General features: G+C 59.0%; 2 protein-coding genes across 24 annotated transcripts; one reads left to right on the top strand and one right to left on the bottom strand.

The window, feature by feature from the left end:
- On the top strand, nt 1-10,552 carry ADAMTSL5 (ADAMTS like 5). 22 transcript variants are annotated; one of them, XR_010138389.1, is made up of 17 exons: nt 318-431; nt 1,328-1,534; nt 1,688-1,780; nt 2,487-2,559; nt 2,671-2,765; nt 2,980-3,040; nt 3,149-3,257; nt 4,860-4,932; nt 5,267-5,378; nt 5,733-5,819; nt 5,971-6,134; nt 6,662-6,851; nt 6,929-7,000; nt 7,272-9,091; nt 9,188-9,224; nt 9,615-9,663; nt 9,763-10,552. XR_010138389.1 is itself a non-coding variant. In XM_063719247.1 (14 exons), the coding sequence occupies exons 2-14, from the start codon at nt 1,352-1,354 to the stop codon at nt 7,571-7,573; spliced, it is 1,611 nt and encodes a 536-aa protein (XP_063575317.1). In that variant the 5' UTR covers nt 1-431; nt 1,328-1,351; the 3' UTR covers nt 7,574-10,552. The 22 variants fall into 22 exon arrangements, 15 of the variants coding, with proteins under 15 accessions (XP_063575317.1, XP_063575316.1, XP_063575323.1 ...); XR_010138388.1 differs by having other exon boundaries at nt 9,188-9,663; XR_010138393.1 differs by lacking the exons at nt 1,328-1,534; nt 1,688-1,780 and having other exon boundaries at nt 1-431.
- A 3,878-nt stretch (nt 10,553-14,430) lies between these two features.
- REEP6 (receptor accessory protein 6) lies at nt 14,431-21,775 on the bottom strand. 2 transcript variants are annotated; one of them, XM_002828382.6, is made up of 5 exons: nt 21,323-21,775; nt 16,989-17,082; nt 16,761-16,899; nt 15,922-16,090; nt 14,431-15,184 (listed from the first exon to the last, which is right to left on the bottom strand). In XM_002828382.6, exons 1-5 carry the CDS (start codon nt 21,435-21,437, stop codon nt 15,147-15,149), a joined length of 555 nt encoding a protein of 184 aa, XP_002828428.3. In that variant the 5' UTR covers nt 21,438-21,775; the 3' UTR covers nt 14,431-15,146. The 2 variants fall into 2 exon arrangements, with proteins under 2 accessions (XP_002828428.3, XP_024092552.2); XM_024236784.3 differs by lacking the exon at nt 14,431-15,184 and adding an exon at nt 15,191-15,761 and having other exon boundaries at nt 21,323-21,711.
- Nucleotides 21,776-21,787: the final 12 nt, after the last annotated feature.

The raw sequence follows: 21,787 nt of genomic DNA, 5'->3' as shown, positions 1-21,787 counted from the left end.
GGCAGCGCCCGGGACTCCCAGACCCAGGGCGGGGTGACCTCGGTTCGCGCACATTCCCGGGCCCTGAGCGCGGCGCCCGGAATAGCAGCCCCGGGGCAGGGGGGGGCGGTCAGTCCCCGCGCCGCGCCACCGCCCGAGCCTGCCAAGGTCACCAGGACCCGGCGCCCGACACCAGCCTGCGGCTCCGGGACCCCTGCGCTCGCGTCCGCCGGGCAGTCCCCTGCCGCAGATCCGCGCCCGCCGCGCGAGGGCGCCCGGGGCCGCCGCCCCTCCTGACCCCGGCCTGGGTGCGCCTGCGGAGGCCGCGGTGGGAGGGGCCGTCCCAGGCTCCCCCCGCATCCCCCCCGCCCAGCACCTTGGGCCCCGCCGCTTCCGCTCGCCCTGGGGCCGCTCAGGGAGCCGGGACGCGCTGCCTGGGCTCCGCGCAGCCGGTAAGTCCTTCTTCCTATCCTCCCACTTTCTCCGGGGGAAACTGAGACCCAGAGGTGCGGCTTGCCTTCAGATCCCACCGCCAGTCCGGGCTGCAGCCCACACGGGTAGAGGAGAGCCTTGATTCTGGGCAGGGCTCATTGAGGAGGGGGTAGATGGCCCTTGTAGCCCCCCACTTTGCACCACCTAGACCCCCACTCCTCAAGCCAGGCTCAGAGTCCGGTGGGGGTGGTCAGAAGGTCAAGCCCCCTCCCCCTGTTTTTTTTTGGTTGGTTGGTTGTTTTTGAGACTGAGTCTCACTATGTCGCTCAGGCTGGAGTGCAGTGGCCCCATCTCGGCTCACTGCAACCTCCGCCTCCTGGGTTCAAGCGATTCTCCTGCCTTAGCCTCCCAAGTAGCTGGGATTACAGGCGTGCACCACCACACCTGGCTAATTTTTGTGTTTTAGTACAGATAGGGTTTTACCATGTTGGTCAGGCTGGTCCCAAACTTCTGACCTCAGGTGATCCGCCTGTCTTGGCTCCCAGAGTGCTGGGATTACAGGCGTGAGCCACCACACCTGACCCCTCTCCCCTTGTTTTAAGTTTCTGGTGCAGACTTCTTCCTGCTTCCTGGGCCAGCCCAGGCTCTGGGCTCAGAGAGGGGCACGGATGCAGCAGACCACACAGCTGTCTCAGCACCTAGAGATATCCAGAACCCTAGACCCTTGGTGCCCCAGAAGTCCAAATGCTGGAGCCAGTGGGGCCTGAGAGCCAGGGAAACAGGGTCCAGGTGGGACCCAGCCTCCCCAGCTGGTGCCCGGGCCGGGGCTCACCCGCCTGCGTTCAGGCTCTGCTGGCAGCGGGACGCCCTGGCTCACTTGGCGGCTGCTTCCCTTCCCTCCCCTTTCTCCCTGCAGGCCGAGGTCACGAGGAGGGTGTGGATGGCAAGTGACTTCATCCCTGCCCTGACAGATGGAGAAACTAAGGCCCAGAGAGCCAGTCAGCCTCCTCCCCTTCCCTGCTCCAGCCTCGGCAGTGGCCCCTTCCCTCCACGGGCCGCCCCGGAGCTCAGTCCCACCCCCTCCGCCGATGAGGCCATGAGGCACCGACCGGACCCGGGCCAGGTCACCCCTCCCTGACCCATCCCCAATCCAGGGGACTCCCTGCTTTCTGGGAGCTGAGGGAGCCCTGGGGCCGGGGTGCAGCTGGGGGCCTCTTCTAGGGACCCAACTCCTGATCCAGCCCCTGCCGGCCGCACCTTCTGCAGGGTGTCACAGAATCATGGACTGAGTCCACTTGGCCCCCACTGCACAGATGGGGAAACCGAGGCCTGGGAGAGCGGAGTGGCTGGCCTCAGGCCACACGGAAAGGTAGAAGCAGTGATGGTGGGGAGGGTGGGGAGGGGGCCCCAGCCCTAGGAGGCACCTGTGTACTATTTTTGAAGGATTCCTCCAATCATCAAGCATCGATTAATCACCTACTGTGTGCATTATAGCACAATATACATATCAATAATATAGGCTGGGTGCAGTGGCTCATGCCTATAATCCTAGCACTTTGGGAGGCCAAAGCAGGTGGATCATTTCAGGTCAGAAGGTTGAGACCAACCTGGCCAAGATGGTGAAACCCTGTCTCTATTAAAACTACAAAAATTAGTCGGGCATGGTGGTGGGCACCTGTAATCCTAGCTTCTCGGGATGCTGAGGCAGGAGAATTACTTGAACCAGGGAGGGTCGCAGTGAGCCGAGATCGCACCCCTGCACTCCAGCCTGGGCGACAGAGCGAGACTCCGTCTCAAAAACAAACAAACAATAACAACAATAATAATTGCAGATGACATTTTGAGTTCTTCCTCTCCATACTGGGCTCCACGCCTCCTGTCTTCTTTACCTGATCCACGGGACCCCTCAACTTTCCTGTAAGGGAGGCTCTATTACCCCGTTTTTCAGAGAGGAGAGGAAGGGCTCAGAGAGGTTTAGTTACTGTCCAAGATCACACAGCCAGTCAGGGCAGAGCCGGGACACAACCCTGTGTCTCTGGCGGTGGCTCCATGGACTCGGCCCCTCTGTTCCCCAGGCCCCGCCTCTTCCAGAACCTCCTGCTCTTCCTGTGGGCCCTGCTGAACTGCAGTTTGGGGGTCAGTGCTCAGGTAAGGGGGGGCATGAGCCCAGGGGGTGGCGAGTGGGAATGGGGACCCAGTCAGCAGTGTGGGGTCACCAGCGTCCCCCCACAAGGCTGACTGTGCCTCTGTCTCCCCAAGTAGGGTCCGGGCGAGTGGACCCCGTGGGTGTCCTGGACCCGCTGCTCCAGCTCCTGCGGGCGTGGCGTCTCCGTGCGCAGCCGGCGCTGCCTCCGGTGAGCGGGCCGGGAGGGGGTCCCTGCCCCTCCTCCCCCCGCCGGCCCAGCCCGGCCCCTGGCCGCACCCTCGGCCTGCCCACACACGCTGTGTGTGCCCTTTAATCCCGCTGATCCCGCTGGAATGCGGGTGGGGTTGGCGGGGGCGGAGGGTGGAAGGCCGGCCCTGGGAGGGGGTCCCTGGGGGTTCTCGCCACACTCTGGCTCCCTGCAGGCTTCCTGGGGAAGAACCGTGCTGGGGAGACTCCCACGAGTACCGCCTCTGCCAGTTGCCAGTAAGCCCTGCCCACCTCCCAGACCACCCTCCCACCCCAGGCTGCCTGAAGCCCACCACCTGCCCCTTGGGTTGTCCCAGCCTCTGGCTCACCTATCTCTGTCCCTAGGACTGCCCCCCAGGGGCTGTGCCCTTCCGAGACCTACAGTGTGCCCTGTACAATGGCCGCCCTGTCCTGGGCACCCAGAAGACCTACCAGTGGGTGCCCTTCCATGGGGGTGAGTAGTCTGGTCTCCTGTGGTCAGAATTGGTCCAGAGTGAACAACTCATTAGTCTCAGGGAGAGGTTCTTGGAGGGTTGCAAAGAGAAGAGGGTATTAGTGCTAGGGCTTTGAAGGATATGTAGGAGTTAGTGAAACAGAAACAGCATGTTAGGCATGAAACAGGGGCAGAGGGAAGCAGAGTTCATTCTGCACAGGGCTGAACACCCAACTGAGGATTGACTTAGAGCTGTATCCAGAGGCCAACGCTTCTCAAACTTATCCCAGTAGCAGGAAATGTTGCTGCATTGAGCTGAAAATAGCGAGTTATATAACTATGTGCCCGGGTCAGTGCGCCTCCAGATTTCAGGGAGACAGGCAGCTTCACACGCCATGGGGAAGGCAGACACAGATATAAGAAAAGCCTAGAATGGACAAAGTGCCTTCCATCAACCTCATTTCCTTCCTTCCTTCCCTTTCTTCCTTTCCTTCCTTCCCTTCCTTCCTTCCCTCCCTCCCTCCCTTCCTTCCTTCCTTCCTTCCATCAATCCGAGAATTGGAGGAAACCTGCTGTGATCCCACCCCCGCAGAGGCCCACTAGGGCCAGCCCAGGATCCATTCCAGGCAGGGTCCACCAGCCAGGCTCAGGGAAATGGGAGCCAGAAGGAGCTGGAGAACGAGGAGTGGAGATCAGGGCTGTCGGCCTGTGTGTATGATCAGACAGCCCATTTTGTCCCACTTCCAGGCAGACGGGGAAACTGAGGCCCAGGGAGGACTGGCGACACAGCTCAGTTGTGCGGGACTCAGTCCAGTCAGTACTGGACAAACACTTCGTTGGGCACTTGCTGGTGCTTGGGCCGGATGCTCAGATCTTCTTCTTCTTTTTTTTTTTTTTGTTGAGATGGAGTCTCGCTCTGTCACCCAGGCTGGAGTGCAATGGCGCGATCTTGGCTCACTGCAGCCTCCACCTCCCTGGTTCAAGCGATTCTCCTGCCTCAGACTCCGGAGTAGCTGGGATTACAGGCTCCCACCACCAAGCCCGGCTAAATTTTTATTGTTGTATTTTTGGTAGAGACGGGTGTGGGGGGGGGGGGGTCTCGCCATATTGTCCAGGCTGGTCTTGAACTCCTGGCCTCAGGAGATCTGCCCACTTCAGCCTCCCAATGTGCTGGGATTACAGGCGTGAGCCACTGCACCTGGCCTTTTTTAAGGCCATCCATCTGCACACTGAATTCTTGCTTCTGTATCCTAGAGCTTGGAACAGTGTCTGGAAAACAGTAGGTGTTCAGTGGAATGAAGAATGAGTAATGGTGTTAAAAATGAATAATATGTAAGGACTCCTAATATAAAGACTATGAATGAATTAATGAATGAATGAATGCAGCCCCAGGATACTTGCCTGGGAGTCCTAGGTTGCTGGAGGCAGAGCACCTACGGTCCAGTCCTGGCTCTGCCTCAGCCTCGATGTGTGGCTTTGGCCAAATCTCTGGGCTTCATCTGCCCGTGGTAGAGGGGGACTGGAACTCGAATAGGGGTCCCCGGCCCACCGACTCCTCCTGCCCTCAGCGCCCAACCAGTGTGACCTCAACTGCCTGGCTGAGGGGCACGCCTTCTACCACAGCTTCGGCCGCGTCCTGGACGGCACCGCCTGCAGCCCGGGTGCCCAGGGGGTCTGCGTGGCTGGCCGCTGCCTTGTAAGTACTCGTCAGGTCCCGCCCGAGCCCCGCCCACCTCCCACTCAGGCTCCACCCATCCTAGGCTCCACCTCCACCCTCCTCCCATTAGCCTCCACCCCCTCCCTAGGCTCCACCCCCTTCCCCCTCCCCTTCCAGGCCCTGCCCCCAGCCCCCCTTAGGCACCCACCCCCTGGGCACTAAGCCCATCCTCCTCCCTCCAGGTCCTGCTGCTCCCTAGGCTCCACCCCCATCTTCCCTCCAGGGCTTGTCCTCTTGCTCCCAGGCACTGCCCTTTCCCCAGGTCCTGCCCCTCCCAGCGTCAGTGACGCCGCGCCTGTCCTTCACCCTTTAGAGCGCCGGCTGTGATGGGTTGCTGGGCTCGGGTGCCCTCGAGGACCGCTGCGGCCGCTGCGGAGGCGCCAACGACTCGTGCCTTTTTGTGCAGCGCGTGTTTCGTGACGCCGGTGACTACATGCTCCGTCCTCCCTGCACACATGTCAGAGCGGGCCCTTTAACAAGCCGTGGCCCGGAAGCAAATTTCCGTGCTGATTGGCCAGTGTGCGGCCCAGCCCCCCTTTCTCCTCATCCTGATTGGCTACTGACAGATTGTCCCACCCTCCCCCAGAACAGATGGGCTTTTAACACTTTCCCTGCCACACTGAAGCAATAGTAATTGTAACTCCAAACGTTTACGGAGGGTTTTCCGGTTCCCAGGACCCTGGCTAGCTGTCTTACCCGCAGTAGCTCATTTAATCCTCAAGTCATCGCTCAAATACACCCCCACTAGCACCCCAACACCCTCCTACCCTCCCGCCCAGGTGCCTTCGCTGGGTACTGGAACGTGACCCTGATCCCCGAGGGCGCCAGACACGTCCGCGTGGCGCACCGGAGCCGCAACCACCTGGGTATCCTAGGGTGTGAGGCGGGAGGCACCCGGCCGGCCACCCGGGGGCGGTTGTCCCTGTTTACAGATGGGAAGACTGAGGCCTGAGGAGGGGACCCCAGGGTCTGGGAGACGAGACAACAGGTTCCTGAGGGCTGACTGTTCCCTTGCAGCGCTGATGGGGGGCGATGGCCGCTACGTGCTTAATGGGGACTGGACGGTCAGCCCACCGGGGACCTACGAGGCGGCCGGCACGCATGTGGTCTACACCCGCGACACAGGGCCCCAGGAGACATTGCAAGCAGCCGGGCCTACCTCCCACGACCTGCTCCTACAGGTGCCGCCGGGCCTCCAAGAGGGTCAGAGGGGGGCAGCCGGGGACAAGGTCAGAGACGGGAGGCTGGTGACAGAGTCAGAGGGTGTCGGCTGGGGACAGATCATCAGTGGTGAGAGGCTGGGGACAGGGTCATAGGAGGGAGTTTGGTGACAGAGTGTCAGAGGGGGTCGGATGGGAACAGAGGATCAGACGGGAGGCTGGGGACAGGGTCAGAGGGGGAAGTCTGCTGACAGAGGGTCAGAGGGGGTCGGCTGGGGACAGAGGGGAGAGGCTAGGGACAGAGGGTAGGAATGGAGGTGACTGGGGCCAGAAGGGGGAGTCTGGGGTCAGAGGGGAGAGGCTGGGGACAAAGCATCAGAGTGGGGAGGCTGGGGACAGAGTCAGAGGGGATCAGCTGGGACAGAGCATCAGAGGAGGGAGGCTGGGGGCAGACAGGATCAAAGTGGGGAAGCTGGGGTCATAGGGTCAGAGGGAGGAGGCAACCCTAGCCTCCTGGGAAGCTCCCTGTGTGCCCTCCCCTGCTCCAGGTCCTCTTGCAGGAGCCCAACCCTGGCATCGAGTTTGAGTTCTGGCTCCCTCGGGAGCGCTACAGCCCCTTCCAGGCTCGTGTGCAGGCCCTGGGCTGGCCCCTGAGGCAGCCGCAGCCCCGGGGGGTGGAGCCTCAGCCCCCCGCAGCCCCTGCTGTCACCCCTGCACGGACCCCAACCCTGGCCCCAGGTGAGGTGGGGACAGCCAGGGTGGGGGATGAGTGGGGACTGAGGCCTGTGCCCCTCACAGCACCGCCCGTCCCACAGACCCCTGCCCACCCTGCCCTGACACCCGAGGCCGCGCCCACCGACTGCTCCACTATTGCGGCAGTGACTTTGGTGAGACCCCGACCCCTACCCTCACTTAGCTCCTACTAACCTGGCCTCCTCCTGACCTCTGACCCTAATCTGACTTTACCCTTGACCCCTTCTTCTGATCCTAATTTGCCTCTTGACCCTAATCCCGCATTGATCCCTGACGTGATCCTGACTCTAGTCCCTATAGATCCCGAGGTCCCACCTGACCCTCAGCCCCTCTTCTGGCAAGGGGGGAGCGTAGAGATTTGCGCAAAGTTGAGCAGCCAGCCAGCTTAGCACGTCCCCTCAACAGTGTTCCAGGCCCGAGTGCTGGGCCGCCACCGCCAGGCCCAGGAGACCCGCTATGAGGTGCGCATCCAGCTCATCTACAAGAACCGCTCGCCACTGCGGGCACGCGAGTACGTGTGGGCGCCAGGCCACTGCCCCTGCCCGATGCTGGCACCCTACCGGGACTACCTGATGGCTGTCCAGCGTCTTGTCAGCCCCGACGGCACACAGGACCAGCTGCTGCTGCCCCACGCCGGCTACGCCCGGCCCTGGAGCCCTGCGGAGGACAGCCGCATACGCCTGACTGCCCGGCGCTGTCCTAGCTGAGCCCCCGCAGGAGCCCTGGCCACACACAGCAAGAAAGATACATCTGACCAGTCTCAACGTCAACGTATTTCCCCTCTCACCCTGGCTTCCAGGCAGCTCTGAAATATGTCCCACCTGTGCAGCTACGTGACTCCCTCCCGCACACGCTTAGACACCTCTGCATGCAGTCAAAGTCACTGTCACAAGCCGGCAGGCACTGATGAGGAGGCACTAAGGAGACTCTGACTTTTATTTCGCCTCTCTCCTTGGCTGCCAGGAAGCTCATGGCTATTTATACTCAGAAAGTTTAACGCTGCTTTCATTCTCTTTGCGTGCATCACACTTGCTTGGAGACACTGTCATGAACGAGCATGACACCCTGCTGCCCTGGGTACCCAGAAGATCATCTGTTTACTTCCCAGACACTGCTGTCTCTGCTCTCTGCTACTCACACACACCCTTATGTGTGAAGGGCAGAGACACTGTCACAAACAGGCATGCCCCTTAGAAGACATGCCTAACCAGGCACTGTAACGTACCAACGTTGGTACCAATTTCCCCTCTTCCCCTGGCTACCAGGAAACTCAGAGACAATCTTTTCAGCCTCAGCATTTCTGGCTGGATTTCCGCCCATCAACACCTGCTCACTCCTCCTTTTTTTTTTTTTTTTTTTTTTTTTTGAGGCAGAGCCTTGCTCTGTCACCTAGGCTGGAGTGTGGTGGTGCAATCATGGCTCACTGCAGCCTCAAATTCCTGGGCTCAAGCGATTCTCCCACCTCAGCCTCCACAGCAGCTGGAACTACAGGTGTGAATCACCATGCCCGGCTAACTTTTAAATGTTTTGTAGAGATGGGGTCTTGCTGTGTTGCCCACACTGTTCTCCAACTACTGGCCTCAAACGATCCTCCTGCCTCGGCCTCCCAAAGCACTGGAATTTCAGGCATGCGCTATCTTACTGGCTGTTCACCCCCCTTTTACTCCTCTTTAATTTTTACAAGCACTTTTTTTTAAAAAAATTTATTTTAAGTTCTGGGTGTGTGCGAATGTGCAGGTTGATTACATTAGTATACATGTGCCATGGTGGTTTGTGGCACCCATCAACCCATCATCTAGGTTTTAAGCCCCACATGCCTTAGGTATTTGTCCTAATGCTCTCCCTCCCCTTGGCCCCCACCCCACAAAGGACCCGGTGTGTGATGTTCCCCTCCCTATGTCCATGTGTTCTCATTGTTCAACTCCCACTTGTGAGTGAGAACAAGCGGTGTTTGGTTTTCTGTTCCTGTGTTAGTTTGCTGAGAATGATGGCTTCCAGCTTCATCCATGTCCCTGCAAACGACATGAACTCATTCTTTTTTATGGCTGCAGAGCACTTTTTTTTAAAGCACCCCAGTCACAAGCACTCAGTCACAGAGACTCAGGGACACGCTGGTAGAACCCTGTCTCAACTTTGCTCATGGGGAGGCACACATGTTCACATGCACCCCACCCCTTCTCCCGGTCCAGCGTCACCTCCTCCCTGCACGTCGGACACTGTGTGAGGTGAGGGCAGGGAATAGAGGAGGATAGGAGCAGGTGGGGAATGAATGGGGCTTTGGTAGGTCCTGAGCCTCCCCCAACTGCCACATACTTTCTCAGGCCCACCCCGGGAACCCCTCCCCAGCTGAGGAGGCAGGTGAGAGCCGCTACTGTCTGCCAGCTGCCAGCCCGCTATGTTCTTCTGCAACCAGTAGGGCCGACATGGGCTGTGTGTGTCCTAGGGGGTGTCACGAGGTCGCTCAGCAAACCCTCCCTCGTGGGGTGCCAACCCTCTGCCTCTCACGCCTGATGCATGGCTCACGCTGCTACCTGGGATAACCCGCTCTGTGTGGGACGAGTGGTTGCATTTCTCTCCGGGGCCTGAGGTGCCTGGGGTCCATGGGTCCCCGCTGTCCACTGGGCACGGACAAGCTGCCCCCACCAGGCAGGGAGCAGCCAGAGAGGGTGAAGGGCAAGGAGGCTGCTGAGGCAGAGGGAGTTGCTAAGGGGTGCAGGACATCGGTGGACTCCGCCCCTGATCTTGCAGATGACCCCAAGCCAGGTGCAGCCCCTCTCCGGCCTCAGTTTCCCGCTCAGTGAGTGACGCCCTCGAAGCCCCTCCCAGCTCTGACATGGGGGTTACACTTTCCTGGAGCCCTTCCCTAGCCCCCTTTTTCCTTCACACATTTCTGCAGCAAGTGCTTATTAAGCACCGACGGCATACCAGGGACCCAGCGGAGCCTGGGACGGCCCAGGCCTGGCGCTTCAGTGACGTGGTGCCTTCTGTGATTGACGTCTGCAGCAAGCGCTGCCGGAGGGGTCCCAGGAGCTCCCCAGCCAAGGGCCGCGGGTGCTGCAGGGATGCGTGGGGCCGCAGTGCCCCCTGGCGGCAGGACGGGGAATGAAGGGACTCCGTGCGCGCCTCGTGGCTTGCGGCCCCAGGTGCCCTGAACCCACTTCCGCGTGGGCACTCGCTTCCCCATGGACGCGGGCCCCTCTCGCAGGCCTCCTCGTGACAGCACTGGCTCGTGAGGCTACTGTCGGTGCCTGCCGGCACCCCACTGCCCTCCCTCCCCTGTTAGGCTGCAAGGCTGTCCCTTCTCCCCGGCTGTGGTTTGGGGTGTGCCAGGGAATGGAGGTTTCAAGGTTCCTCTCGCCCACGGACCCCCTGGGCTGCCCTGGTGCCTGGATCTCAGACAGTTACCCTAGGGGCTGCCCAACCCGCCAGGGGAGCTGACACTCGGAGAGTTTCCTCAACAGGGACCCCAGGCTGTGCCTGAGGCCAGGGAGAAACACGGAGTTGCTGGGAGAAACACGCACGAGGTGTGCCACAGCCCCCACCGCCAGGAGCACGCCATTCCTGCGTGGGCGAGAGGACCCCAGCGTGATTTGAAAATGACAACATTGTTTCCAGTGAGAACCATGTAACCATCGGCAATAAACGGTCTCCAGATTTGCGCTTTAGCTTTAAAGCCAACAAGTGAACGTTTTGTTATCTTTGTTATTTTTTTTTTTAGAGCGGGGGTCTGACTGTGTCTCCCAGGCTGGATTGCAATGGCGCCATCATAGCTCACTGCAGCCTCAACCTCCTGGGCTCCAGTGATCCTCCTGCCTCAGCCTCTGGTGTAACTAGGACTACAGGTGCATGCCACCACCTGTGGCTAATTTTTCTTTTCTTTTCTTTTTTGTAGAGATGGTGTCTGTCTATGTTGCCAAGGCTGGGCTTGAATACCTGGCCTTAAGCGAATCTCCTGTCTCAGCCTCCTAAAGTGCTGAATTACAGGTGTCAGCCATTGCACCCGGCTGCCACTCTTTCCTCCTTTTATTTATTTTTATTTTTATTTATTGTTTGAGATGGAGTTTTGCTCTTGTCACCCAGGCTGCAGTGCAGTGGCACAATCTTGGCTCACTGCAACCTCCCCCTCCCGGGTTCAAGCAATTCTCCTGCCTCAGCCTCCCGAATAGCCAGGATTACAGGCAACAGCCACCATGCCTGGCTAATTGTATATTTTTAGTAGAGACAGGGTTTCACCATTTGGCCAGGCTGATCTCTCACTCCTGACCTCAGGGGATCCGCTTGCCTCGGCCTCCCAAAGTGCTGGGATTACAGGCATGAGCCACCGAGCCCGGCCTCCATTTGTTTAAAGACTCCTTTAGGCCAACTGTGGTGGCTTATGCCTATAATCCCAACACTTTACAAAGCTAAGGCAGGAGAATTGCTTGAGTCCAGGAGGTCGAGGCTGCTGTGAGCTATGATTGCATTGTTGCACTCCAGCCTGGGTAACAGTGAAACCCCCTATCTATTTGAAAAAATAAAGACTGGGTGCGGTGGCTCACGCCTGTAATCCCAGCACTTTGGGAGGCTGAGGTGGGCGGATCACGAGGTCAGGAGATCGAGACCATCCTGGCTAACATGGTGAAACCCCATCTCTACTAAAAATACAAAAAATTAGCTGGGTGTGGTGGCAGACGCCTGTAATCCCAGCTACTCAGGAGGCCGAGGCAGGAGAATGGCGTGAACCCACGAGGCGGAGCTTGCAGTGAGCTGAGATCGCGCCACTGCACTCCAGCCTGGGGAACAGAGAGAGACTCTATCTCAGAAAATAAAAATAAAAGTAAATAAATAAAAATAAAAAGAGCTGAGCACAGTGGCTCACACCTGCAATGCTAGCACTTCGGGAGGCCGAGGCAGGAGGATCACCTGAGGTCAGGAGTTCAAGACCAGCCTGGCCAACATGGCGAAACCCCGTCTTTACTAAAAATACAAAAATTAGCTGGGCGTGGTGGTGCACGCCTGTAATCCCAGCTACTGGGGAGGCTGAGGTGGAAGAATCACTTGAACTCGGGAGGCAGAGGTTGCAGTGAGCCAAGATAGCACTATTGCACTCCAGCCTGGGTGACAGAGCGAGGCTCCATCTCAAACATAAAATAAAATTTAAAAAATACAAAATAAAAATAAAATAAAATGCCTGAGGGGCTAAAGGTCACTATTTCCACCTGGTAAGATAAGTGTGTCCTCCTTCCCACCTGTGCTCCCTGGGTGTGCTGACCTGGGCGGGCCAGAGCCAGTTTTGCTGCTCCCCGCCAGTGAAAGTGAGGGACCATGCCAGGTGCAGAGCGAGCCTGGCACCCTCTCGCCTCCCTCAGGGCCATGACCAGACCACATTCTTCAAACCAGCTGGGCCAGTGATCGGCAGATTCTGAGAGCCCCGTCTGCCATCCCCGTGTGATCACCGACACAGGGTGGGGGGTGATTAATGATTACCCTTGCCCTTTGCTCTGATAAATCCTGCACCCCGAGTAAAAGACAAAGTCCCGGGCCGGGCACAGTGGCTCACACCTGTCATCCCAGCACTTTGGGAGGCCAAGGCAGGTGGATCACCTGAGTTTGGGAGTTTGAGAACAGCCTGACCGACATGGAGAAACCCTGTCTCTACCAAAAATACAAAATTAGCCGGGCGTGGTGGCACATGCCTGTAATCCCAGCTACTTGGGAGGCCGAGGTAGGAGAGTTGCTTGAACCCAGGAGGCAGAGGTTGCGGTGAGCCGAGATCCCACCATTGCACTCCAGCCTGGGCAACAAGAGCGAAACTCTGTCTCAAAAAAAGACAAAGTGCGCCGCCCGCCCCCAGTGCCTGGGTGGTGCAGCCCCGAAAACTCCCCTCCCTCCCTCCTCCCTCCTCCCTCCTCCCCTCCGCCCTCCTCCCCGCCCTCCCCTTCTCTGCTCCAGCCACAGAAGCCTCCTCTGTGTACCTCCCACTCACCAGCATGGTCCTGCCTCAAGGTCTTTGCACAGGCTGTGCCCTCTGCCTAGAACACTCTTCTTTTTGTTTGTTTTGAGAAAGAGTCCTGCTCTGTCACTCAGGCTGGAGTACAATGGTGCTATCTTGACTCACTGCAACCTCCGCCTCCCGGGTTCAAGTGATTCCCCTGCGTCAGCCTCCCAAGTAACTGGGATTACAGGCACACGCCACCATGCCCGGCTAATTTTTTGTATTTTAGTAGAGACGGGGTTTCACCATGTTGGTCAAGATGGTCTTGATCTCCTGACCTCATGATCCACCCACCTCGGCCTCCCAAAGTGCTAGGATTACAGGCGTGAGCCACCGCACCCAGCCTTTTTTTTTTTTCCTTGAGATGGAGTCTCACTCTGTCGCCCAGGCTGGAGTGCAGTGGCACAATCTCCACTCACGGCAACCTCTGCCTCCCAGACTCAAGTGATTCTCTTGCCTCAGCCTTCCAAGTAGCTAGGACTGCAGGCATGTCCCACCACGCCTGGCTAATTACTGTATTTTTAAGTAGAGACAGTGTTTCACCATGTTGGCCAGGCTGGTCTTGAACTCCTGACCTCAGGTCATTCACCTGCTTTGGCCTACCAAGGTGCTGGGGATTACAGGTGTGAGCCACCACGCCCAGCTGACCACTCTTTTTTTCTTTTGGAGACAAGGTCTCGCTCTGTTGCCTAGGCTGGAGTGCAATGATCATGGCCAGGCATGGTGGTGCGTGCCTGTAGTCCCAGCTACACAAGAGGCTAAGGGAGGAGGATCTCTTGAGCCCAGGAGGTGAAGGATGCAGTGAGCCATGATTGCATCACTGCACTCCAGCCTGGGCAACAAAGCCAGAACCTGTCTCACAAAAAAAAAAAAAAAAGAAAAGAAAAGAAAAAAAAAAGTGTCTCCAGACAAGACCCAAAGGCCCCGGGGACAAAACTGTTCTGGGTTGAGAATAACTGAGTTATGGCCCCTTGGGCAAATATAATATCAGGGTTTGTGGTTTATCCTGCTAACTTTTTTTTTTTTTCTTTGGAGATGGAGTTTCGCTCGTTGCCCAGGCTGGAGTGCAGTGGCGCAATCTCAGCTGACTGCAACTTCTGCCTCCTGGGTTCAAGTAATTCTCATGCCTCAGCCTCCCGGGTAGCTGGGATTACAGGTATGTACCACCATGCCTGGCTAATTTTTGTATTTTTAGTAGAGATGGGGTTTTACCATTTTGCCCAGGCTGGTTTTAAACCCCTGACCTCAGGTGATCCACCTGCCTCGGCCTCCCGAAGTGCTGGGATTACAGGTGTGAGGCACCACACCCGCCTGGGGGAGTTTTAAGAGAAGCAGGCTAATGCAAATAGGCCAGACAACTAGTTCGGGAGGGAGGAGAGAAAGCACTGTGGTTAAGGACAAGCTTTTGAGGGGCTTGCACCCATCCTGGCCATGTGGGTGGACCTTGAGTGGGTGAATTAGCCTCTGGGTGCCTCAGTCTCCTCATCTATATTAAGGGGCTGGTCGGCACAGCTGGGATTCATGCCTGATTAAATGGGATGGTGCCCTTGCAGCCCCTCCCCTGGGCCCCCGGCACACGTGGCGCGCAGGTCTGGTCCGGGTTAGCTTTATTGGAGCCTCCTAGCAGGCCAGGTGTTTCAGGCACCAGTAGTGCTGCAGGCACGGGGGCCTGTGGTGTGGCCAGCTGCAGGTGATCTCAGTGGTGGACTCCGAAGTGTACTCCAGAGAGGTCCCGGAGTGGCAGGGGACCAGCTTGGGCACTGAGGCGCTGCTGGCAGGTTGTGTCAAGGATTGCTTCTCGTGCTGTCTGCTGGTCTTGGGGGCTGCGTCCTCTGGCTCGTCAGAGGGCTTGCTGGGGGGCTGCGTGGGGATGTTGCTGCTGCTGGGAGACTGGACCATGGGTGAGATCGGGCTGGAGGTGATGTTCGGTGGCTGCAGGGGCCCCGAGGACGGGAGGGCTGACTTGGAGGGGCCGGAGGAAGGACCAGGCGGCTGGGTGCGTTGCCGAGACCGGTGGGAGCTGCCCCGTGCCCGACGCTGGCCCTGGGCCTTGCCGGACAGGCGGGAGCCACGGCCAGAGCCAGAGGGCAGCTGGCCCTGGGATCCAGAGCTGGGGGTGGCTGAGGACTGGGACTGGGACTTGCCCGAGGTGGCATTTAAGGAGACCCCCAGGGCCTTGCCTGGACCCGAGGGACTGGCGGGGGCTGCTGGCGGGGGATGCGCTGAAGACTCTGTGGAGGCCTGGGAGCCTGGCACGGCCCCCTCCTCACCAGCCAGGAGGTCCTTGCGAGGCCCGGGGGGCTGCTTCACTTGTCCTTTGGCTGCGGGGTCTGACTTGGCTTGACTGCAGAGGGAAGGACGGGCGGGGGAGAGCGGTGAGGCAGGCCTGGGCTCCACGGAGCTGCTCGCAGGTGGGACTGAGGCTACTGGCCACGAGCATGGAAAGTCAAGGGGCCAGGCAGCCACCCTCAGCAGAGATGGTGTCGACCACACGCACGCTTTCATGGTCACCCATGCACAGATGGGTGCACACACAGCACGCACATGTGCAGTCATGCACACACACACACATGCACGCACTCACACACATGCACACGTGGTCACACACATACATTCACGTGCACACATGGGCACACACACATGCACACGTGAGAAAACATGCTCATTCTCCTGCTCACTCATACACACACCAAACATACGCTTGAGCCCATGCACACACACCCTCTTGCACATGACAAAACATGCACAGACAGTAACACATGTGCACACAGCAAACATACGCTCAAACACACACACACACACACACACACAGCTCCTATCTCCCCACAGGGGTTACGTACGGTCAGCTTCCAGCGGAGTGGAGGGCCCGGCCACAGCCGCTGGGGTGACGCCTGCCCGGCTACGGGCCAGGGCCTGCAAGACTGGTTCCCGGAAGCGTGAGAGAGAGAGGCCGACAGTGAGAGGGGGCGGCCAAGATGCCAGACAGTGGGCAGTCAAAGTCAGAAAGGGAGGCAAGGTGGACAGAGACAGGTTGAGACCCGGGAGATGGCCTGAGGCAGCCGGGTGCCTTCAAGCACCCACCGTTCCTGGTTATTCCGGCCGCCGTGTCCAGGGCTCGCCCGCTGAGGTTGTTCACGATTCTGTCCACGGCTCCGTGGTGCCTTAGGAACAGCGGACGCACGACGCGCTGATACAGCATGAGAGCCCCGTTCCAGGGCCTGGGAGCCATGCAGAACAACAGGAAGGCGCACTGCAGGGCAGGGCAGGAGTTACACGCGGCCCCACCCAGCTCTGTGTCCCTGGCGGCGGGGAGAGGGGCTGTACCACTCCACCCTGGACAGGAACTGGGTCTCCACCATCAGACACCCTTTAGGGTGGGCCCTCCACCATCAGATGTCCTATTGGGATGGGCCTGGGTTTTCGCCATCAGATACCCTTTAGGGTGAGCCCTCCACCATCAGACATCCTATTGGGACAAGCCTGGGTCTCCACCGTCAGACACCCTCTAGGGGTGGGCCCTGTGCCATCAGACATCCTATTGGAATAAGCCTGGGTCTCCACCATCAGACATCCTTTACGGTCAGTCCTCCACCATCAGACATCCTATTGGAGCAGGCTTGGGTCTCCCCCATCAGACACCCTTCAGGGTGGGCCCTCCACCATCAGACATCCTATTGGAGCAGGCTTGGGTGTCCACCATCAGACACCTTTCAGGGTGGGCCCTCCACCATCAGACACCCTTCAGGGTGGGCCCTCCACCATCAGCCCCCGGACAGGGCCCATTTCCCTAGGGAAGGGACTGAGTCTTCCCCTCACATCCCCCATCTCCTGGTATCCTCCGGACCGTCTGGCCCCAACGCCTCCCAGGAATTCCCGAGCCCCATGCGCTCCGCGGCTGCGCCCGCCCTGGCAGGGCCCACCTTGCCCACGTAGTAGAAAGGGAACCAGGACAGGAGTAGATCGCTGAAGAACTCGGCCAGCCCGAACAGGGCGTACACCACCCAGTAGGTGAGCCACACAGTGTCGTCGTCCTTGCTCGGGCTCTCGATAGCTTTGATTCTGCGGGAGGGGTGGGGCAGTGCAGCAGGGTCAGGGGCTGCCCGGGAGCCCCCAGAACCCCCGATGTGGGCAGCCAGCCGTGCACTCACGAGGCATATGCGGGGTATACAAATCCGATGAGATTGCACAGCAGAGACGCTCCGTAGCCGAACAGCAGATACAGGCTTAGCAGAGTGACGGCTCCTGCCGGAGAGAGGCGGTGGTGTGCTGGGGCCGGAGACCTGCTGAGCCCCCACGACGGTACCCAGGCCTCCTTTCAGTTGACAGAGACTGCAACCGTCACCTCCTCCCAGGAGCCGCCTCTAGGATGTGTCCACTGCCCCCGAAGTGCCTGTGCATCCCCCATCGTGCCCCTAGGCCCTGAGCCTTCCGCCTGTAACTGGTCAACGTGTCCATGTCCCCCACCGGGGTTGAGAGCTCCCCAAGGGCAGGCAGGAGCTCGACGCTGGGCAGCGGGGGTGGGGGCAGAATAGCTGCCCAATAAAGCGTTTGCAGCTGGGCGCGGTGGCTCACGCCTGTAATCCCAGCACTTTGGGAGGCCGAGGTGGGTGGATCACAAGGTCAGGAGATGGAGACCATCCTGGCTAACACAGTGAAACCCCGTCTCTACTAAAAATACAAAAGATTAGCCGGGCATGGCGGTGTGCGCCTATAGTCCCAGCTGCTGGGGAGGCTGAGGCAGGAGAATGGCGTGAACCCGGGAGGCAGAGCTTGCAGTGAGCTGAGATCGTGCTACTGCACTCCAGCCTGGGCGACAGAGTGAGACTCCGTCTCAAAAAAAAAAAAAAAAAAAAAAAAAAAAAAAAAAAAAAAACGTTTGCTAAGCAAATAAGTGTAATCTGGCCGGACGCGGTGGCTCACGCTTATAATCCCAGCACCTTGGGAGGCTGAGTGGGCGGATCACCTGAGGTCAGTGGTTCGAGACCAGCCTGGCCCACATGGTGAAACCCCGTCTCTACTAAAAATACAAAAATTAGCCAGACTTGGTGGCGGGCGCCTGTAATCCCAGCTACTGAGGAGGCTGAGGCAGGAGAATCGCTTGAAACCAGGAAGCGGCGGTTGCAGTGAGCCGAGATCGCACCACTGCACTCCAGCCTGGGTGAGACTCTGTCTCAAAAAAAAAAAAAAAAGTGTAATCTGCAATGATAGCCATCTCATTCCAGGCCCTGTGGGAGGCGCTGGGAAAAGAGGCCAGTGTTTCAATATAAGGGAAGGCAGAAACCTGCAAGGAGGCCAGGTTGTCATGAAGACTTGATGCCAGAGCTGAGAAAGGCAACTGTTTCGTCTGTTATCTTAGCGCAGGGTTTCTCTGCCTTGGCACTGCTGATGTTCGGGGCTGGGTCATTCTTGGTTATTTTCAGCAGAGAGGGGGAGGTGGCTGTCCTGGACACTGCACAGTGCTGAGCAGCGTCCCTGGCCTCTGCCCACTCCATGCCATCAGCTCCCTAGTCATAACGACCACAGGTATCTCCAGACATCACCCAGTGTCCCCTGGGGCGGGGTGGGGGGCAGGGCTACACCCTTTGAGAACCCCGTCTTGGAGGCAGCAAACCCCAGCATCTCAATCCCCCGAGTGGAGGAGAGCCCTTTGGTCGGGTGTGCACTCACCAGCTGGCACTGAGGGAGGCTATGGCTGCATGGAGCCTCAGTTTCCCCCTTGGTAAGTGAAAGTAGTAATGGCCCCTGCCTCCTATGGTTACAAGTTAACAGAGAGAACGCCTTTCTGCACGTTTATTTGTATTTATTTTCGAGAGGGAGTCTTGCTCTGTCACCCAGGCTGGAGTGCAGTGGCGCAATCTCAGGTCACTACAAGCTCGCCTCCCAGGCTCAAGTGATTCTCCTGCCTCAACCTCCTGAGTAGCTGAGCATACCACCATGCCCAGCTGATTTTTGTATTTTTAGTAGAGATGGGCTTTCACCATGTTGGCCAGGCTGGTCTCAAACTGCTGGTGATCGCCCGCCTTGGCTTCCCAAACTGCTGGGATTACAGGCGTGAGCCACCGCCATCAGCCTTTCTGCACATTTATTAAGTGCCTTCAGGCAACTATAACACAGTCCCAGCAAGGATGGTGTTCAGAGAAAAACGTGTGTGTTTGTGTGTCCAGCTCAGCCCCAATCCTGAACCTGGCTCTGAAAAGAATGACTACGACAGCTGCATTTATTAAGCACCTATTGTGTGCCAGGTTTTGTGCTTTCCCTGAATTATTCAACAGCCAGAACTGGGGGGGGGGGGGGGTGTTGCCCAAGGTCACACAGGGAACCTCTGTGCTCCAGAGAGCTTGGACAGCAGCCTTCTTCCTCCTCTCCCGGGGCTGCTATCTGCAGAGTGAGATAGAGGCCACTTCTGGACCAAAGGGCAGAGGCCCAGGTCCCCCCAGCCCCTCCCACCTGCTTTAGTCTTTATCCAAAAGCACCCAAGGTCAGGGGTAGGAGGAGTCCCCCAGCTGGTCCCAGGAGGCTGTATGGCCTCCCACTGCCTCCTCTGAGTTTCTTCGTATGTTACCCAGGGGTGTGGGATTTGTCAATTTAAAGGAGGTGGGACAGGGGGATGAGGGACTGCCATCTCTCCCTGGGCCTGGCTCGTGGGGGGGAATGACTCTCCCAGGGTGTCCCTCCCCTAAATCCCTTTTCCTGCTGCTTCAGCGATGGGAGGATGACCTTGGATATCAGAACTGTGGAGGGAGGCCCAGTCCCCAAGATTAGCAACAGATGGGACTGGGGTTGGGCAGGGTGGAGGACTGTATGCTTCAGACACAACAGGCACAGAGGCAGCCCCTGCCTCCCTGTGCCTCAGTTTCCTCTCTGGTGACACGGTGCCCCAGCCAGCCCCTCCCTGCTGCCTGCCTCCTGGGCGCTCTATGACCTAAATTCCTGCCTACTGGCCCCAGGGATGTGGAAAGGGAGGTCAGAGGTCAGGGACCTGCTCCCGGGGGCAGGCACAGCTGGGCCATGCCAATGCCACCTGCTGCGCTGCACATGGGACCAGGCACCTGGGGACCTCCAGGGTCTGGGCACAGATTTCAGACTGTTCTGGGGCTGCCTGGCATGGGAACCCCCAGATGGTGGGAAAATTGGGGGGGAACTGGACTTCTGGGATCCACCTGCAGAAGGTGCTCAAAAAAGTGGCACTGTCCTCTACCCAGAACACCCCAGGCCCAGAGCAAGTCCTTGTGAGTCATTCTGCGGAGCTTCCTGGAAGAGAAGGCAGAGCCAGTGGGGCTGGGAGCACCACAGAAACAGAAGAAAGGCTGGGTGCAATGGCTCCCACCTGTAATCCCAGAGCTTTGGGAGGCTGAGGCAGGAGGATCGCTTGAGCCCAGGAGTTTGAGACTAGTCTGGGTAACATAGTGAGACCCTGTCTCTTAAAAAAGTTAATTTTAAAAAGTTTTAGGCCAGGCAAGGTGGTTCATGCCTGTAATCCCAGCAGTTTGGGAGGCTGAGGTGGGCGGATCACCTCAGGCCAGGAGTTCGAGACCAGCGTGGCCAACATGGTGAAACCCCGTCTCTACTAAAAATACAAAAGTTAGCCGGGCATGGTGGCGGGTAACTGTAATCTCAGCTACTTGGGAGGGTGAGGCAGGAGAATCGCTTGAACCCAGGAGGCGGAGGTTGCAGTGAGCCAAGATCACACCACTGCACTCCAGCCCGGGCAGCAGAGCAAGACTCGGTCTCAAAAAAAAGTTTTAAAGGTGGAGAGGGAGGCATTTAAGGAGTGCTTACTACATGCTCTTGCTAGAGATTTGGAAAGGGGAAGGGGCGCGCAGCGTCACCAAGGGTGAAAGTCACGGAAGAAGTGTAATGGAGTCACAATCGGGGTGCCTGGATCTCCAGCTCTGTGGGCCCCAGTCCAACCTCCCCACATCACAGCCGTCAGACAACCCAACTCCGTCTTAACAAATATTTACGCGCCGTGGTACTAAGCTATTGAGCTGGGGGGAGGTGAGCTAGGGCAGGAGAGGAGGAGGAAAGGAGGAGGGTCCTGGGCAGCCCCCCAGGACGGTCCGTTCCCCTTCCCGCCAGGAGCCTCCTCCTCTCAGAAAAACGGGAAGATCTCTACTGTTGCAGCCAGGCCGGGGTCCACGGGGGGAGGGGGACGGCGAAACGCGCAAGACACGGGCATCCCGACCTCTCCGGGGCCACTGGGCAACTGCAAGAACCGGACTTCGGCATGGCAGGCACCCAGCTCCCGGAAGGAGGCGGCGGGGGGCGGCCAGGGGCGGAAGCTATAGAGGGGTGGCCCGGGAGCAGGGTCGCAGGGCGCGGGCAAGGGAGGGGCTGCGGGCGGACTTCGAGGTCCCGGTCACCCCGCGCGCTCCACCGGCCGGACAGGACCCCGTAGCCGGGGAGGGAGTCCGGTCTGCGACCCCCAGGCCCATGGCCTTGGTGTGCCCGTCGGCGAAACGGGCTAGCGCCGACGGCTCACCTGCAGCCAGATACCGCTTCTCCACCCCGGTCTTGGCCTCCAGCGCCCCCAGCACGTCGGTGACCAGGTTCCTTTGCTCCAGGAAGCGCTCCACGCGCTGCCTCAGGCCGTCCATGGCCCCGACGCTCCCGGGGTTGGCTGCTCGAGCTCGCCCGCGGACCAGCGAACCCACCCCGCTGCACGCGCGCCGCTTTCCCGCAGCCTGAGCCGCGCTGCTCCGGCCCCGCGCCGGTGTCCGCCCCCGGTCCCCCGCTCGGACCAATAGGAGGGCAGGGCGGACAAAGGAGGTGGGGCCTGCCCCGTCTCCTCCGCCGCATAGCCCTCGGCCGCGGCCGCCGCTGCCCAGACCCCGCCGGCAGAGGGCGGGGCGCGGCGGCCCAGGACACCGATTGGCCGGGCCGGAGCGAGACGTAGCTGATTGGAAGGGCGGTGTCAGGGGACGGGATTATTGGCTGCGACGCTGAA

Source organism: Pongo abelii, chromosome 20 (genome assembly GCF_028885655.2).
Source record: "Pongo abelii isolate AG06213 chromosome 20, NHGRI_mPonAbe1-v2.0_pri, whole genome shotgun sequence".
Taxonomy (NCBI): Eukaryota; Metazoa; Chordata; class Mammalia; order Primates; family Hominidae; genus Pongo; species Pongo abelii.
This window is presented reverse-complemented; position numbering and strand designations above follow the sequence as displayed.

Coding starts and splice junctions, on each gene's coding strand:
- ADAMTSL5 (XM_063719246.1), top strand. CDS start 1,352: ATGGCAAGTGACTTCATCCCTGCCCTGACAGATGGAGAAACTAAGGCC. Junction 2,766..2,979: donor CGCAGCCGGCGCTGCCTCCG/GTGAGCGGGCCG, acceptor GGCTCCCTGCAG/GCTTCCTGGGGAAGAACCGT. Junction 6,135..6,661: donor CCCACGACCTGCTCCTACAG/GTGCCGCCGGGC, acceptor CCCCTGCTCCAG/GTCCTCTTGCAGGAGCCCAA.
- REEP6 (XM_024236784.3), bottom strand. CDS start 21,437: ATGGACGGCCTGAGGCAGCGCGTGGAGCGCTTCCTGGAGCAAAGGAAC. Junction 17,083..21,322: donor GAAGCGGTATCTGGCTGCAG/GTGAGCCGTCGG, acceptor TCTCTCCGGCAG/GAGCCGTCACTCTGCTAAGC. Junction 16,900..16,988: donor GTATACCCCGCATATGCCTC/GTGAGTGCACGG, acceptor CCCCTCCCGCAG/AATCAAAGCTATCGAGAGCC.